At 38.3% G+C, this 18,229-nt stretch overlaps 1 protein-coding gene across 7 annotated transcripts in view; it reads right to left on the reverse strand.

Moving 5' to 3' along the window:
* Positions 1-18,229, reverse strand: part of evi5b (ecotropic viral integration site 5b) — a 77,388-nt gene that overhangs the window by 49,099 nt on the left and 10,060 nt on the right. For 5 of the 7 annotated variants that reach the window (XM_073815141.1, XM_073815138.1, XM_073815137.1 and 2 more), the window contains exons 2-3: positions 15,120-15,346; positions 78-267 (exon numbers count right to left, since the gene is read on the reverse strand). In XM_073815141.1, the coding sequence (XP_073671242.1) occupies positions 78-267; positions 15,120-15,346 (417 nt within the window). Of the gene's footprint in view, positions 1-77; positions 268-6,348; positions 6,483-15,119; positions 15,347-17,069; positions 17,304-18,229 lie in introns of those variants that run through there. The other 2 variants (XM_073815140.1, XM_073815142.1) reach the window with 2 other exon arrangements.

Below are 18,229 nucleotides of genomic sequence, written 5' to 3' on the forward strand. Positions count from 1 at the left end.
AGAGTTTAGCATCTAGAGTTCCATATGTGGTCATCTAATAAAGGGCATAAACCTCATTTTTACACACAACTTGTTACCTTCAGTTGCTTTTCCTTCTTCTTCCGCACGTCCTCCCACTCATTGACGATTCGTCCCCACATAATCCATGTATCCTCCTCCAAGTGTGATAAATTGGAGGAGGCTGAAGAACTGGACACCAGCGAGGAGCCACTGTTCCTCCGTGAGCCATTTACGGAACGTAAAGATTTACTGTCTGTCTCCAACAACCTGAAAAGATAACCATACAATCATTATATACACTAAAACATCTGTGCATGCACTTCAAAAGAAGTGTAATGAAAACTGAAGCTAAAACTACATCCAAAAAAATGATGATACAGTGCAAAGGCAAAACATGTATTTCCTTTAAGAGAATCAGACACATCATGTAATGAGGTAACAGTCACATAACTAAAATAAAACAATCTGCCCAATTTTAAGGAAGTCATCCAAGTTCATTGTCAGTAAACTTGATGGCGAACAGGTTTTAGGGCAGAGAATGAAAAGAAACTTCCACCCATTCTATAAAAGAACACTGGTAATGTTATTGTTAACAAACTAAGGGCAGTGTCTTCAAACCAAAGTTTTGTTTTGGGCAGCTTTGAACACAAACATACCAAGAAAAAAAAAACTGAATTGCTTGTAGGATCGTTCTCGGTCTGTTTCCAAAATTGATACTGTATAAATCACTTACGACAGCAGACTTTAGATCACTCTCTGTGTTAAATGGCACTATTGGAGTCAAAGCAGGGGTGGCGTTTGCGTATCGCAGCATTCAGACCAAACACCAGAAATCAACAGGCTATAATGATGCTCATTAAAGATAATTGTAAATATTTTTACTAGAACATATCTGAACATTGGTACATCACTAATAGGGATAATTTACACGTGTGTTCAACTTCATGCTATAACACAGGAACCGACAGGGGGATGACATCGAAGTGCCGCGAGAGTGGTTCGAAAGGCGAAAGCAAATGATTTCTCGACTCACCCTCGCGGTACCTCACGGTTCTCCCTCACACTCGACCTATGCATATTGCATACATGATTCCAGAAGTGATATAATTTGTTCTCTGTGAATAAATAAACATGTTCTGTTCCACTGGGAAATTGTAGCACAGTCGAAGTGAATTGTATTAATTATTTCCTCGCATTTTTGAATATGGTCACTTGTGCATTAAAAACTGCCCAATAACAAAAGGTAAGACTTGTTTTTGCATTTAGCCCTGTTTTACTAATAGTTTTATTTAGTGTTTTAGTCTTAGAGCACTCATGTGCTCTATCACATCATTTAAAGTCACCATGAAACTGAAGTATCAATTGCCTAATTTTCCCCGTGGTGACGTATCCGAGTAAAACCGGCCTCTGAAATGAAATAAGGCAGGGCTGGATTTGAATTTGTCCATCGAGATCTGATTGGATCATTTGAAGTTGGGTTGTGTTGCTAATTGCTAATCGCAGCGATATTCTCCCGGACCCCGCCCACCTGCCATACATTATGACCGGAAGTAAAGAGAGATCGTTTTAGGAGGGGAGGAGATTTGCATTTTTGATTAAAGATTATGAGGGCACATGAATTTTAAAAAATTAATGAAGCTCACAGATAAATCATTTGTAAAAAATACCACAATATTACGAAACAAATTACAGTTTTTTATTTTACTTTCAAAGTTTTTAAAAGGAAGGATTTATCAGCCGCAGTTTAGATTCTGATGCCTGTTTACTGTGTTGTATACGGTAATTTAGTCACGTCGAGTTTTGTTTCTACTTTACTATACGTATTGTCATTTATGTGTATCATCTTTAGCACCCAGAATCTTTTATGGCTCAAACATATGTGTGTTCGGCTGCTATTTTTATCACATTAATGTTTTTAAAACATTTCCCCACATGTAATGACGGGGAATGAAGCAGTCCAATCATAGCAGTGGGTGTTTATGTCCAGGTCTTCAATGCGGCCCGCCCCTTCAAGTGAACCATTTCTCCAGAGAGCTACTAATCCATGTTAAAAAATAGCCTATTACTTATTGCTTTTTATGTTTTTGAATGTAAAAACCACACGGACATCATAAGTAGACATCAGACAACAGTATAAAAAAATAAAATCGACAAATTCACCGCCCCTTTAAGTGTTTATTGGCATTTGTCATGACAAGATTTGTAAAGGGATGTCATAATATGTTTTGTTTTGATATTATCTTGTTTTAGTTCATCTGTTGCTGGAGTTGCACTTAGTTAAGAATTACAACATTTGAAAAGCATTTAAAACAACCATGATTATCAGTTTCTATTTTTGTTTTTCATTTGTATTGCTTCCGTATTGTTGTGTAAGTGTACATCCGTGCATTCTTAGTATGATTTTGTACAGGTTGGTGGAGTATGTACACATATAATTGTTATTTGAGAATGGCCTCCTTGTACGATGAAATGTTGCCATACCCTAGGTTTTCGTGAAACACCACCACTGAGTCAAAGGGCCCTATCATACACCCGGCGCAATGCAGTTATCATTTTCACGTCCAGCGTCACGTTGTTTAAAGGCGCTCTAAGTGAATTTAGGCCATAAAACATTCAAAGACATCTCCTCACTATCTGCTAGCTGCCTGTCCCCTGAACACACTGTAAAAAAGCAGTCTCTGTAGACCAGAGGTCCCCAACCACCGGGTCGCGACCCAGTACTGGGTCGTGGACAAGTTGCCACCGGGTCGCAAGAACGTCCCGAAAAAATGTGTATAATAGCCAAGTAATAGCTTAATCAGGTATTTTGTATTGTAAGAGCCGACTTCAAATAACATCAATCATTTCCACTTTTGAACAGAGCCGCGCTTTCTCTCTTTTTCTCCGCCTCTCTCTCTCTACCAGCGCATCAGCAATCACATTGCTGTCATTAGAGTTTGAGCATACAGTACTTCTAAAACACAAACGATCAAAGAATTGCGGAGGTATGACTTTATGGATCATTTGCAAATGTACGTCGCAATGATGTACATATGCGGAGACGTTCAAGTGTGTGACAGCGCAAATGACTGAAAAATTATTATTTTATTCTTCTTTAAAACAACTTCAGAATTATCCATCGATCGTAGCACCATGATCAAAATAAACTATTAGGCTAATAATATTTTAACGGCTAAACTTTTTTTTTACAGTCTATGGAAAGCACGAAAGGGAGGGGGAGGGGAGGAGTTAGCCACCCTCAGTTTAGTTTGACAACACTTTGAATGTCAACAAGAACTGATGTCACACAGATTTCCTTAAAGGTATAGCGGAAGATTTTCCCGAATTATTTAAAAGAACCGCCCCTCGATATTTTTTAAAAAATGCTCCCGAGAAGGAACGCCTGTTAAACGCGTGCACGAGACAGAGAGAGAGCGTGCAGGAGCTCAGTTCTTCTCTTCGCTCTGTTTACAAGTTTCTGTCAGCATGTTTACCGTGTCTGTGCGGTTCGTGACTTGTGCCAGGGCTAGCATCGCAAATCATAGCTTACATCAACTTTTACCAGCAGTGATTTTAAATGGATTTCTCCAAATAGCATGACAAAATGTACCTTTCCAGTAGAAACTTCGCGTGGGAAGCCCAACCTGTCCTTTTAGCTCACGCCAGCGTGTGAAATAGTCTCCCATAAACATCTGGCCTTGTTTCTTTATTTATAGTCCTTTCTCTTCTTGTCATACAACTCGTAGACACTTTTTCTCTTGTGACCCTCAGACATTTTGAAAAAAATACAGTGAGAATGTGACCTTCAATGAATGGTTGAAACACGTGAAAGTGCGCATGTGCAGAAAGCAAACGTAGAGGCGAGCACGTGCGACGGGTAATACGTCAACATATAATCAGAATGACTGACATCTGGGATGACCAATAACAGTGGTGATCCACCCGGAAAACGAAAATCTTCCGCTATACCTTTAATGCGCCTTTAAATAGCAAATGCATAAGCGCCCATTTGCGATTCTAGGGGCATGCTGGCTTGAAAACGAGGTGTGTTCAGGTGCATTGTTTGCAAGTTGCTATTTTGAAGCAACTATAATAGACTATGCCATTGACCAACTAAAACATTAGTAGGCTAATATGCGCGACAATGCACGTTTGCTTATTACACACACGGATGCGCAGCAGCACACAAAAGTTTTTAAATATGAACAATTAAAGGATTAAAATGTAAATGATTATTATTGAGTCTCTTGGACATAAGTAAGGACAGTTTACATGACTTTAGAGGGCATGAAGTTGAGATCAGCTGGCAGAAAAGCTGCTTCACCTGTAGCCTCGGAAAAGTGCTAATATTGCATTTATTTAGATTTACTGTATATGATAACTTTGTACTACTAAAAGTGGATTCAGACATGCCCTAAGCGCACTTGCACTGTGCACTTTAGACCATGTGCTTATATCATTAACTTTAAACTGAAGTATTTAGGATGAGCAACTGACCATTGTTATGACTGTCTGTTCTAGGGAATGTTATGGGCAGACGGTTATAAATGGAAAAGCCATTTAAAACTGCCTAGCGTATCAAATGCAAAACTTTTCTCTCAGCCAAAATTAGCATCTTGACAATATACAAATGGGAAAACAAAAACTCAATAAAAAGCAAATGGATCTTTTAGCAAGACACTAAACTCTCAAACACAAAGTTACACAAGTCTTTCTGACTTTAAGCTAGAGTGTGGAGGTGCTTTTATTGTTATACTAGCCCTTAATCAGCTGAAAGAAAGGAATGCAATGTTCTTGTTCTAGACTAACCTCAACATTTAAGAGCAGACAGTACAGACACAAAGCCATGGAAACCTGATCTCGGAAAATACAGGGGATTGGGCCTCTAAAGGCAGCATAGGGCGACGTCACCAACAAGGCTCAAAAAACTGGATCCAGTTACAGACACATTTGGGTCACACGAGGGGGGCCACGGTTGTTATGGGCGAAAAGCAATGAGAAGGAGTCATAGGGTTCACATCTGAAGAGCTGTTATCAACGTTTGAAATTGTAAGTGTGCAGAGGGAAGTAAAGAAAGAGACTGTCATTCTTTGTCATATTATATCACTCATCCAAAACATGAGTTTTTATCCAAAATGTTTCAACAGAAGTAGCAAACAACACAATTCTGAATAACATAAGGTTACTTTAAATTCTAGTCATGGGTTTCACCAGGATACATGGGAATGTAATCCGATTGGTTGTGGTTGCCATAGTCATTGCATAACTCTTGTGTGAGGTGATCACATGCTTTTTATACCAGGTTACCTAATCAAACTCTTCTACTTGTCAAATATAAACAATAGTGTAATTCTATCAAAAAATGTGATAATCAACATTGGGTTGAATATCTTGAAACAATAAAACAGGATAAAGGACACATTATCAGTGACTTATATACTTCTTTTGTATTGTAATTTATACAAAAAAAGACATAAACTGTAGAAAAGGCAAAACGACCCCTTTAAGCAAAAAGTTTTGGGAGCTTATATTAGGCAGAAAGAATGGGGGAACAGAATAGGGACAGGTTGCTGGCTGGCATACCCCATGTGAGCGCAACAATTTCAATGTGTCAGAATATGTGACCCTGTCTGTTAAATCCAGGCTAAAGTTTTATAATCGAATTATGAGATCAACTTTTGATTTCAGTTACTGATTTTACATTGATTTCAATATTTGACATTGCCTTACTCAGTATTAAAGATATCAAGGGTATATTTTTACATAATGCTCTTTACATTATGTAGGATGATTTTTGTAGAAAATTATTTTCATAAATTACTAAATAACTTGAGCTGGGTTTTCACAGGAAGGGACAAATGTTCTTCACCAAAAAACCCAAAAGACAGATGTTTTCATTCTTGGGAAAACATATAGAAAAACAAATAAAACCCAATTTTATCTATTGTTCACTGGCCACCATACATAAGATAGTAAAATATATAACGCAAAGTAACACAAACCTACTTAATAATGTTAAAAATAATCAAATCTTAAAAGTTAGCTTGATGTCTTTGATTCAGTAAACAAGTAAGCTAAAATACATTTGCTTGTTAATGATTTACCGGTGGTTAAACTGAAACATGGATTTTTATACAGGAAACAAACACTACATATTTCCTATCCAAATTATTTCATACATTAAAAGCAGACACGCAAAGTACCTGTTCTACAAATGACTAAAAAGCAAAGACAAACATTATGCAAAACTGCGCCAGCGAAAAGATCGCATTAACAAAAAGTGGCAGGCTGAAAATCTCAACTCTGCTACAGTACTTCTGCTGCACGTGACAGAGAACCGATCAAAGGTATTATTGCATAGCGGCTCACCACGGGAAGCTCATTCTGAAATCCGCATGTCTTTCCTAGTCCTCCAAGTAATCCTAAATGGCAGTGTGTGTGTATCTGTGAAAAGTGAGACAACCCTCTTATGGTCGCTGTCTTACTCCACTCTCTCCCCAAAACCAAATACACACAAACACACACACGCACACACACACACAGCTTATCTGTAAAGTACAAAGACCATCAACCTCGGTCCCGGTCGGTGGAGAGTTCAAATCCTTACAAGCGTTTTGACCATGTCAATTGCTCTTTATTAGGGTAATTCTATAGAAATGTCAACCATGAAAAACAAGCATAAGACATGCAAAGAAACTGTTTATTTGGATCTACAGTTGCATATTACTCGCATATAATATGGTGAGAATATGACTATGGCTGTTTTTCTAACTTTTGTACATCGCTTTGGATAAGTGTCTACTAAATACCTCGTGAAATGTAAAGGATAATTTTCCTGCTTAACACTATAAATGTTGTTTTTAACCAGACACAAAATGTCATGGTTTCACAAGAGGAATCAAAAGGTTAAATGTCAAAATATGTTATCGATCAACATTTTCATAAAGGCAATCTCTAGGAGATACATAGTACTAAAATGTCCTGTAAAATGTAATGTGTCTAAAGAGGGTCTCTGCTGATGCATAAATGTAAAATGCTTGGATGCTCCAATCAAGATTTTTACAGCCAATACCAAATTCTGAGATTTTTTGACATCATGATGGGCTGATACCAATGCCGGATACTGATTCTTCTAGCTATTATGTAAGCTTTTTGATGACTAACTGTTAATATCAAATAAATGAGCACAACAAATATTCATTCTACAAAGAGAAATGTAATATGCTTTTTAAAAACGCTTACGCATGTACTGTACTTAAAATAAAACACAGCAAAGTATTCAGTTTAAGAATTAAATATACACACATTCTTATAAAGTGAAACAGTTCCTTCATGAGCAGAAAGTGATTATCTGTTTAATATTATTGACAAATTAGGCTACTGTAGCTTTAAGACATAAAAGAGATCTTTGCTCTGGACTCATGCTGAATGGCAGGCTGTGTTCGTGTGCGTGCATTGGGTGTATGCAGAAAAGAGCAGCTGCAAGTAAAATGAAAATTTAAAGAGCGACTTATTTGACAACACAAAGTTCATTTATTTATTGTTGGGGCCACAATACTGTTGTTTGATTTAAAGTAAAAAAAAACATTATTTTTTGCATAATTGGCAACACCTCTCTCTAAAACGCTTGAAAGCCTTCAAGGCCCCACCCCCACAAACGGCAAGTATACTCTGATTGGTCAAGGAGGTCTAAACTATTGAAAATAGTCAATCGTTTTAAACGTGTTTGAAATGTACCGCCCATGATGACCATAATCAGGTTTTAGTGTCTCCTGCATGTACAGATAATCAAACAAACGGTCTCTGTAAACTGCCTATTGCATTGGTATTGCCTTACCAGTCTGAGCCAGATCCAGAGAGTTTGGAGGAAAAAACTAATTAAACAGAAACACCTGCCCAACGAAGAATTGTGCAGGATGCTTCACAAAGGTAATTTTGTAACCACCTTACACTTCAGATAGGTTGTAATTGCAAATAAAGGCAAAGCCCAGAGTAAATAATCAGTATTTTAAAACCCTTCGTTTAGGTGTCTGCTTATATAATAGATGTTTAGTGTATGTAAACCGCTTTATGTCACAGCGGGGCTTTTTAGAGTGAGTGAGAGCACAGATACAGCCGTCTGATTGTGGTCACTTGTAATCAGAGAATAAGGGAAAAGCATTTTCGGTGAATCTCTGTTTGTGTATTGAACCGAACTGGACGACTAGTTGTCGGTCACATCACCCGTTACTCTCTTTCACAGTGTGAAAGCGTGATGACAAACCATGATGCAGAATCGTTTCATGATGTTAAACACAGTTGATCTCCAGACATCAAACATCTGCACTAAAATAAAATACCATACACACGTTCTCCACAGTCCAGCCCAAACTCTTGTGTAAACACACTACATTTAAAATGCAGACCTGATTATAAATGCAACAGGTGTGGTAAAGTTTTAAAGTAATGCCATCTCTCTCCACTTACCACTTAGACCCGCACTTTAACTGCAGCTGCTCTTGTGAAATGTGTTTGTATAAGCGAGAACCACTTCATTCGTTTTTTACACCAACAATAGCATTGTCGCCGTTCATGTCGACATTTGCTTGTCCGATTAGAGTTACACAGGTTTAAACAGCGGTTCAGTTTAGACTGTACGTGAAAGGCCTTTATTTAACTCATTGCGCAATATTTTTTAATAATTTTTTATTAATAACTTTTTGTCATATCACCCAGCCCTATAGTGGAGTCATTAATAATATTTATTCAAATAACTAGACTGTTATATCTGAGCTGTTCTAGACAAAACCTTTGGGGTAATAACAAAACTCAGTAACCATCAAAAGTGGTCCAAGAAAGGAAAAGCGGTGAACTGGCGAACTTGGTCATAGGCAGCCAAGGCTCATTGATGCACGTGGGGAGCGAAGGCTGGTTCGTGTGGTCCAATTCAAAAGATGAGCTACTGTAGCTGAAATTGCTGAAAAAGTTAAAGCTGGTTCTGATAGAAAAGCTCTAGAGGAGTCCATGCATCAACGGGTCAGGGCTGTTTTGGTGGCAAAAGGGGGACCTACATAATGTTAAGCAGGTGGTCATAATGTTATGGCACCGATTTACTGATAGATAGAATATAATAAATATTTTATTATAGAATTTAACAAAGCTAAAAGTTGTCGCTGGACAGTCAATTGGGAAGCATAAGGGTGGGCGTCAGGGATCGGTAGTGGGATGAGCATCACACCAGACCAGAACTGAGCCTGTCTGTCTCAGACACAGGGAAACAGAAACAAGGTGCTATCACATGTCATTTTAAAGGCATACAGTCATAAAGTATGATGGATGTGTGTATGCACGGTTCCGCTCAAGATAACTATTGTGGCATAAGTATGTTTGGAAGCTAAATAAGGTGAATGCTTGAGATTGCTAGAGATGAGTCTTTAGTTTAGACTTAAAGGCTCTCTAAGCGAATCTGCGAGACGTTAGTTATTGTTGACGTTTGAAACTGTTTTCAAACAGACGGAGCGTAGCTAACTCCTCCCCCTCCCCCTCCCTTCCGTGCTTTCATGAACACGCCCAACCCCCACCCCCAAATCCTTTTTGTCGTTTATTGGCTGGAATACTTTGTTTTGTTTTGTAATGCTAGGTTTGGCCACTTGTTGATATTGCCGTTTGTGAAGCCTGGGCTGTCTACAGAGATCGCGTTTTTTTACAGTTTGATCAGCGGACAGGCAGCAAGCAGATAGTGAGGAGATGTTTCCGGTATGTAACAAAAAATGTTTTATGGTCTAAAACGCTTCAATTCGCTTAGAGCACCTTTAAACTGACTGAGTGTGTCTTCTGTTAGGTGTCTCTGTAATGCTGAAATTACCATTAGTGGCACTCTATGCCAATCTGCCTGTGGCAGAACATCCCCATATGCCCACAAGTAAAAAAAATCAGAGCTCCAACACTCCGCAGATCCGTTCAGTGGCTGCCCTACTTTCTTGCTGCTGAGAGAGATCTGTGTGGGTGTTTGGTAAGTGAATTCTCTCTCTGATTCTTTTCTAATACTGAAACCAGTCTGTGATACCAAAAGCAGTGAGCTCTATGCAAGTGTGGACTGAGGAGCCATCAATAAATGGAGGTCGGCACCCTATTAATAATTCATGAAGAAATAGGAGGGGCCCATGATCCACTAACACAAAATCTCACAAGAAGTTCAACATGCTCATTTACATTTTAAAACAGACAGGGAATCGGTTGCAATTGCAAATTCATGGTCACTTGTTTAATGAAAAAGGCCTATTTTTGTATCCGTATCTGTAACTACTGTGTCACAAAGGGCACACTCACACGACACTATCCAAACCAAACCGCGCTCGGGCGCGTTTGACCCCCAAAGCCTGGTTTGTTTGACTAGTGTGATCGCTCTGTTCTGCCTCCGTAAAAACCTTTTGATGCGAGCAGCGGGGTTACATGAATGTCCGAGCTGCACACGTGACAGATCAACCAAGCAATATGATGACATGTGAGAGGGCTGCCTGTAATCGCGCACCAAACGACTCCGAATAAAAAACACAGACTTATCATTACGGTGGGTTCCAGTGTTAAGAGAAAGCTTTACTTCCTGCTTTTTTCAAAACAATCGCATCTTAATGACGAAAGCGCGCCCGGACTCGGATCGATAAAAAGTACAGTGTGAGTGCGTACATCTGGGGTCATAGGGAGGGGTGACAATCGCGCTGGGGCATGGTTTGGTTTGGTTTGGATAATGTGAGTGCGCCCAAAAACTAAAAGTTGTATAATGAAGATAACAAGTTGCCATGATGTCTACACTGCAAAAAATAATCTTCATGGTCAGTATTTTGTTTCAGTAAAAGTGTACAAACATCAAAATGATTTGTCCCCAGAATGAAATGGTCTATTATTACTAGGGATGCACGATCTTGATTTTTCATGGCCGGTTTTTATACCGATTTTCTTAACAAGCAAATTGGCCGATTCCGATCCGATTTCCGGGTTTTTTTTCTTATCAAGCAACAAACAAGAAAGAATGAAAGTATACATAATATGTTTATTTGGTATTTAACAGTCTAAACTTGGTTTGGCTATTGAAAACAATAACTGTAACCATCTAAAATTAACAGCAGTAACTGTGCAGTAGGCTGCGTTCAATACAAACATAAGTGGTTAAATGAGACCTTGACATGGATGGTTGAGTGAGGGTTGAAGGTCTTGCCTGTTTTGCATTATCAACAGACTTTTGATACTTATTGTGTTCTATCAGGTGATGAACTTAAATGTCTGACCAAGTTTGTTGTGCTGAATGCAGGGCTCTCAGGTTTTATTTAAAAGTTTGGAGTGAGATAACATCTGTTATGGGAGAGGCCCCTCTGCCCCACCAAATTCTCAAGTTTTTGCTAGCAGTTCAATGTTACCTATTATTCATAACTGACCAGCACAAATATAAATTATAACAATTGGTAAGTCTGATAAAAGTCAGACAAATTTATCCAAATTAAATAAATTGCTCTACATATTAAAAAATACAAATGTATCAAAATTAAAATCAAATTGTATTATATACAGTAGGATTGCAGCACTTGCCATCAGCGTGTATTTTAAGCTGTGTTTAAGAGAGAGATAAGGTTACATGTTCAGTACTACATGGCAATAATAATGAAATACATGTCGGGTCCTTTCATTAATTTCAGGAAGCCTCTACGTTAGTTTCAGGTAAGCTAAAGCTTCTGATTGCAAAGCAGTTTAAGAGTTTTTTAATAAATCAAGCATAATTATTTACAGCATTTATCGGATCTTGCTCTTCTAACTTTCACGCATCAGTTCAAGTGATTGACATCAGAGGAGCGCGAGAAAAACTTGAGACAGCTAAACTCGACAGATAACTTCCCTGCGCCTCGCACATTAATTGTATATAGCAGGAAAAGTTATCAGTCTCTTAGAAATACACGAGGTGAGTGTGTAAACTGACTGAAATGCGTGTATCTCACAGTGAATGCGTGAGACTTGAGAGCCATGCGAATGTACTGTTGTTTCTCCGTAATTAACTTGTCCTTTACAGACATTGCAGCTTGCAATCTTAATGTCCTGCGCACAGATTTCTAAATGCTTTTACACAAAAGACATGTTTGCAGATGATAAAAATCATTACACGTGGGTGCACTTCCGGAAAAATCGGCCGAAAAAATACAAAAAACCGCCCGGTTGCCGATCGCGCAAAAAACGTCCGGTTCCGATCTCTGGTCGGTCAACCGCTGCATCCCTAATTATTACATTATTTGAAAGGGTCATGAATAATGATGAGCCCTGCTCCGATTGACTGTTTTTCAGAGCGGCTCATTTCAGTAGCTCTGGGTTTTTGCGCATTGAGCCTGTATCAGACGAAGGTACAGAATTTGAGAAATAATCAATTATTCGAATATTGGAAATAGACGTTTGAGTGGTAAGTTTGTGTTTGTTCAGTATGGACCTGCAAAACGTAACAGTAACGTCAATAGTAGAACTTCAGTTTAAATGTTAACAACATACATCATTAACTAGCATATTGCGCTAACGGCGCATTCACACGGGGCGAAAGTGTTAACGCTTACAGAAGGCTTGTCTGAAGCGTGGCCAACAGCCAATCACAGTGGCCGCAGTACATGCTCCGGTCTTCCATAAACGTAATTGGCTGGCTTTGCCTAGGTTATTTGCATTATTCAATCTGATTGGCTGACGCTCGCGTTGCCGCTTGAAAAGTTGAGAAATGTTCAACTTCTGCCACGAGCAACGGCAGTCACGCTGCGCCGACGGATCCACAATTCAGTTCGCCCACACGCTTGACATCGCCCTTTAAAAGTGAATGGGAAGCGTCAAAGCTTACGCCCCATGAATACACCATAACTCAACAGTCACAACTTTGTTTTTAGCATTGTAACAATGTTGTAATTCATTTAATATGTAATTTAATGTTGGGGAAGTAGATCACGACTGTAATGTCACAGTCTGTGTTAAGTTAAGATTGGGTTGTTTTCCTGCCTTCTTTTGCATGCAGGTTTACATAAGAAGAAAGAAACAACAATGTTTGAGGCTCATGATATGTCATTACCATGTACAGAACTCTTATTATTCATCTATGCCTAGGTAAATACAGTTTTACATTCTACAGCACCTTTAAAGTCAAATTAAAGTTTTAAAAGCATTGGGAGTTTAAATCCTGGAGCCCAGATTCTTCTGTTTTACCCTCTCTTACTATCTTAAATAACTGTACTAAGACCTGGCCAGCAGTGTTTACTTAATGAAGTACAGTATGATGGACACACACACACACACACACACACACACACACAATCTGACTTGTGCTAGGCAGCATTACTCTAATTGTATGAGCATTGCGGCAGAGGGCAGGTGATTGGGAATTATTGGTCGGCTCTTGAACCAGCTGTGTACCCAGCTGTCCTGATGAACGATAATGTCATAGGTCACCTGTTCACACACCCACGTTGCTATTAATAAAAGGTCCCCGCTGGTCTGAGTCAACATACTGACTAAATATTAGGGATGAATTTCTTATTTTGAGTACTTGACAGGTCTCTAAAAAACAAGTACTTGGGTGTGAGGCATAAGCAAGAGCCGGGTATGTGTGAATGTGCAGTGGTAATAATATGATTTGTATTAAAACACTGTTATAAAAATGTATATCGACAAAATCAAAGCATCAATGCTTTTGAAAAAGAAGCAACTAACAAAAAAAGCTGTATGAGGAGAAACTGAAGAGTGAATGAACACTGGTAAACTGAAGTGCTTTCAACATTTTTGACTTATTCTATTAATGACATTATTTAGGGCGCGTCTGTGCCGCGTCTCTATGATAAATCCATGCAAAACAAGGCATAGACTCTTTAACTTACTCTTTTAAAGTAAAGTATGCAAAGTGTACTAGTAAAACAAGAATTTATTTACATAGGATTTAGAGTTATTGGAATTCTAAATCCCGCTGCAAACAACAAGCACATCAAATATGAACGCCTCGTCCGTGTGCCTCCAGTCAGCGGAGGCTTGCGGTGCAGAGCGAGGAATGAGTATAAACACAGTTTAAATTAGTTTTACTGAGCAATACCCCTGCTAAGTGCTATTCTATTCAACATCAGCAATTAGGGCTTTGTTCATGAGAAAACACTGATGCTTTCAAAATTTAAAACTTGCCCTTTTTGCCCCAAGCAAGACATTCCTTGCATCCCCTTTAATTAGCACTTCTCACATATTCTAGTCTGGAATGATGCAAAATGATATGCCTTACAGCCAATCAAATTTAAGGACTGGAACACAAATTAAAGGACAGAAACCACCTGTTTAGCCTATTAACCTACCAACCAAACATTATTAACACTCCGTATTATTCAAATAAATTGTTACAGCCCTAGATCATTAGAACATCACCAGTACCACCACCATTCAAATAGTTGTCGTAATGCAGAAAAACAAACACAAGCATGTGTTTATGCACAGTTGCTGCAACTACAGTAAAGACACGGTACATTACAAGGGGAAACTGATAAAAACAGGGACAGTAGGAGTGACGGACAGATTCCCTAGACCTTCATCTCTCTCAGGATCTATTTTTGAAAAAGCACTGTATCACTTGTCTGAAAACACAACACAGCCACCCCGGCGATGGCTTCACTGTGTTAACATCACGTCAATACTCTTGACATAACACTGTACTAAAGTGCTGTCTAAATTGAAGCCACACAATCAGAGGGGCTCTGGACAAGACTAGAGCTCCACAAAACAAAGATGAACTTGCTTTAAAAGGAAGCTGTCTCTGAGTCAGATGCACAATTAAAAATGTGCAAACAACAAAAGCACTTTCATAAGAAATAGCCTGAAGACCTTTACAACTTCCTGCTGCTCAGCATAAAAATAAGATGAAAGTGATAAATGGAATAAAGTGCTTTCATCTAATAAAATTAACTTATAAATAAGAAATTCAAGATATGTGTGTAAAATGTACAAGCAAGCAAACACTCAGACATTCTGCATACTTTATTCAGTAGTGCCTAGGTATTTAACAGCAAATATTATGACCATGAAGTGCTTTAGGCACAATTTTGAACCAGCAATGTGTTACAGTTATTGCACTCTTATAAAACAGATAAGACAGGAAACAAATCCTTTAGTTTTACCTGTTCTGCTCCTCTAGTTTGGCCAACAGCTCCACATCATCCGGGCTGAGCTGGGACGGGGAGGCCGAGGAGGGCGAGGACAGCGAGGTAGTTGACGAAGCCGCTGTGGTGTGCAGCGAAGAGGGTGTTGCCACCTGACTAGCCATCTGACTCACCGTATGCGACACTGAGTTCTTCACCCATGAAAGAGTTGAACTCAGCTTTCCTGTTACCTTGTCTGTCGCCACCTATGATAGAAAAAAATTTTTATTGAAAAGATGAAACTGAATCCAAAAAACATCACAAAAAAACACAGGCAACCCAGAAAGTGGTCTTAACAGCCAACGATTGACGAGTTAACTCGTAAATAAAGAGAAAATGTTTCCCTGCCAATGATGAGTATTTCCGTTTTCCGCAATACTGCTATTATCCACTAGGTGGCAATTTATAAAACATGGAAGTATCGCCCCAGGGCAAACAGCTGTATGTCCGTGTAAGTTTTGAGAATCGCTCTGAATCTGATCTCTATCAAAAGTCCTTCACAAAAATGGAATTATCTCAGCTTTTTGCTCAAAATTGTGTGTTTTTGAAGAAACCTACCCATATTTGAGAGGTGATAAAAAGAAAAATAATGAAGGTAGGATGAAATGGGTTTTTTTTTTTGTTTGAAAGCAGAGGGTCTGTTCTTTCATTTGATATATTGTATGTTTATCTATTTTAAGAACATTTTCTGTAAGGCATTAAACTTTTGTGAAAATCTTGAAAAATGCTGGTGCAGGCTGGCAACTTTTTTTTAAACGCTGATGGGGAAAGAGTTTATAATAGGTAACTGTGTCAAAATTCTATTAAAAAGGGGTGGTGCTGCTGACATCTTTAACTTTCACCTATTTAAGAAAAAGTTACACTATAAAGGCATTAACCCTTAATCGTTTTAGCTTAAGATAATGCATTGTTTTAACCCATTGCTGGGTCAAATCTAAACATTTTCTGGGTTAATTTAACCAAACGGCTGGGTTTGTCCCCTTTTTGACCCCACACGATGCGATGAAAATAACACAAAATGCTGTCACACATTATAGTTTCACAGTTTACAACATTTGCTAAAAATTCTAGGGTGCTTCTATTATTTGAATGAGGCCATATATTGCTGTAAACATCATACTTGGTTTGAAGCACACTGTGCTAGTTCAATAGACCTTTCAAAGCTTTTGTGTTTGTCCGTGCTGTGCTTTAAAAATAGCCCATAAAAGCTATGTGTTACCAAAGAACTATAAAAGTATTAAGAGCTATTGAACAGGCTTTGTGGTAATGTACTGTAGCTCCTCATGTATGGCCAGACCAGTTTATTAGAAAAATGCATCTGACCACCTTTCAGTGCCAACTACTTTTTTGTCAGTATGGGTCCAGCACAGTTCATCCAAGATTGAATATCTTTCAAAAAAACAGTGAAAGTGTCCATGAATAATCGTCAAACAAAAGTCTTCTTTAGTCCTGAAGATGTCACTTTTAAACCGCTGTGTAAGGGTTTTATGATTCACTTATTCCTTACAGCTACAATAGTATAATCGTTTACTAGGCCATTAGTTAGGCGTGTACAAATGTAGATTGGAATCAGATGGCATATGTCACTTTATATTTACATAGAAAACCTCTACAAGGCTTAGGTCAAGGGAATGTTTCTGTTAGTTCTGTTCTTTCCATTATGAAGATAAGAGAGGGCAAATGACAAATGTCTCACTTTGAATCACAGGAATCTTTTCTAAGCCAATACAATATTAAAAGTGCAAAGCAAAAATAGTGTCAGTAGATGAAACATAGAGTAGTAACTTTGGAAAGGTACAAACACTTCTTCAAACAGATGATGGCTGAAATCATCTATTTTAACGAGATAAGAGCTCTTAAATTACTCTAACAGAAAAAGATTTACTCTATTAAAAATGGAAAGATGGCCTAAGTAAATTTTGCTCTTACCAGATAAAAGACATCACCAAGGTCCTCTCATTCACTAATGCCATAAACAAAGCCAGAAAAGACATTAAATCACATATCCATTGAATATCCCCAGTCTCAGATGAATTTCAGTAGTTATCTGTGAAGGCTTTCAAAGGCACACTGTTGTCAAGGTGTCATCAGGGTTCAAAGTGCTCCAGCAAAGACACTTCAGCTGTACAGTAACAGTGATGTAAGTCACTATAGTCATTTACAGCTGCTGTAACACAAAATTCATTCATTGGAAATCACCCGACAGAGAAAAATTCCTCGCAGAGTTTCGCGACGTGAGCAGTAATGATAAACTCAGGGGAAGTCTCTCTCACACAACAAAGCAGGTTTCTCATTTGCATCAGGCACTTCTCTGAATCCTCTATTATACAGCTCACGTTTCCTCATGCGACCTCCGTTTCTTACAAGTTAAGACCACACACGCGTGTGCATGGGTTTTGTGGTTTCACAAACCACAGAGTGATAAAATGCTAAAGCATACAAAATATTCCCTAGAAATGACATAAAGCTGTCAAGGTTTGAAACTCCCTTTTTAGGTAGCGCTAGAGAAAGAGGCGGGGCATAGACAGGAACAGCAGGGCAAAGTTCAGATATGAATAAAGCAGCAAGGATTAACAAGTTTATGCTTGATTATATTTTTATTTAGTTTAATAGGTGTTGCTTACATACATAACAAAACAGGAACAACTTGAAACTCAGGTTAAAGTTGGAATATTAAGTTTAGCTATTGAACTAATTTGAGGTATTCCATTCCATCAGCAAGGACTTATTTATATTTAATACAATAGTACCTTTGCCTATGAAAAAATCTTACTCCTTAATATGCTTTAACCAGGAGTATTAATATGGTATTTATTTAGAAGTCCACACTGAACACAAATATTCATTTCATAGCAATTTTGTAGCAAATAAGCTTATAAACCTTATAACGCATACACACAAGCAAATACCCTGCATCAACTAGATGAAATTTCAATTCAAATCTAAGTTTTACATATTCCCACACTGAATAAACATATTAATACAATTTCAGCAGAGCAAGACAAACTTAAAACTAGGCAGTGGTTGAGTGAAGTCTTATCATATACCTCCAAGCTTTTGGGTAAGTGATAAACTTACTTGTCTGGCAT

This window comes from Paramisgurnus dabryanus, chromosome 7, assembly GCF_030506205.2.
Source record: "Paramisgurnus dabryanus chromosome 7, PD_genome_1.1, whole genome shotgun sequence".
NCBI lineage: Eukaryota > Metazoa > Chordata > Actinopteri > Cypriniformes > Cobitidae > Paramisgurnus > Paramisgurnus dabryanus.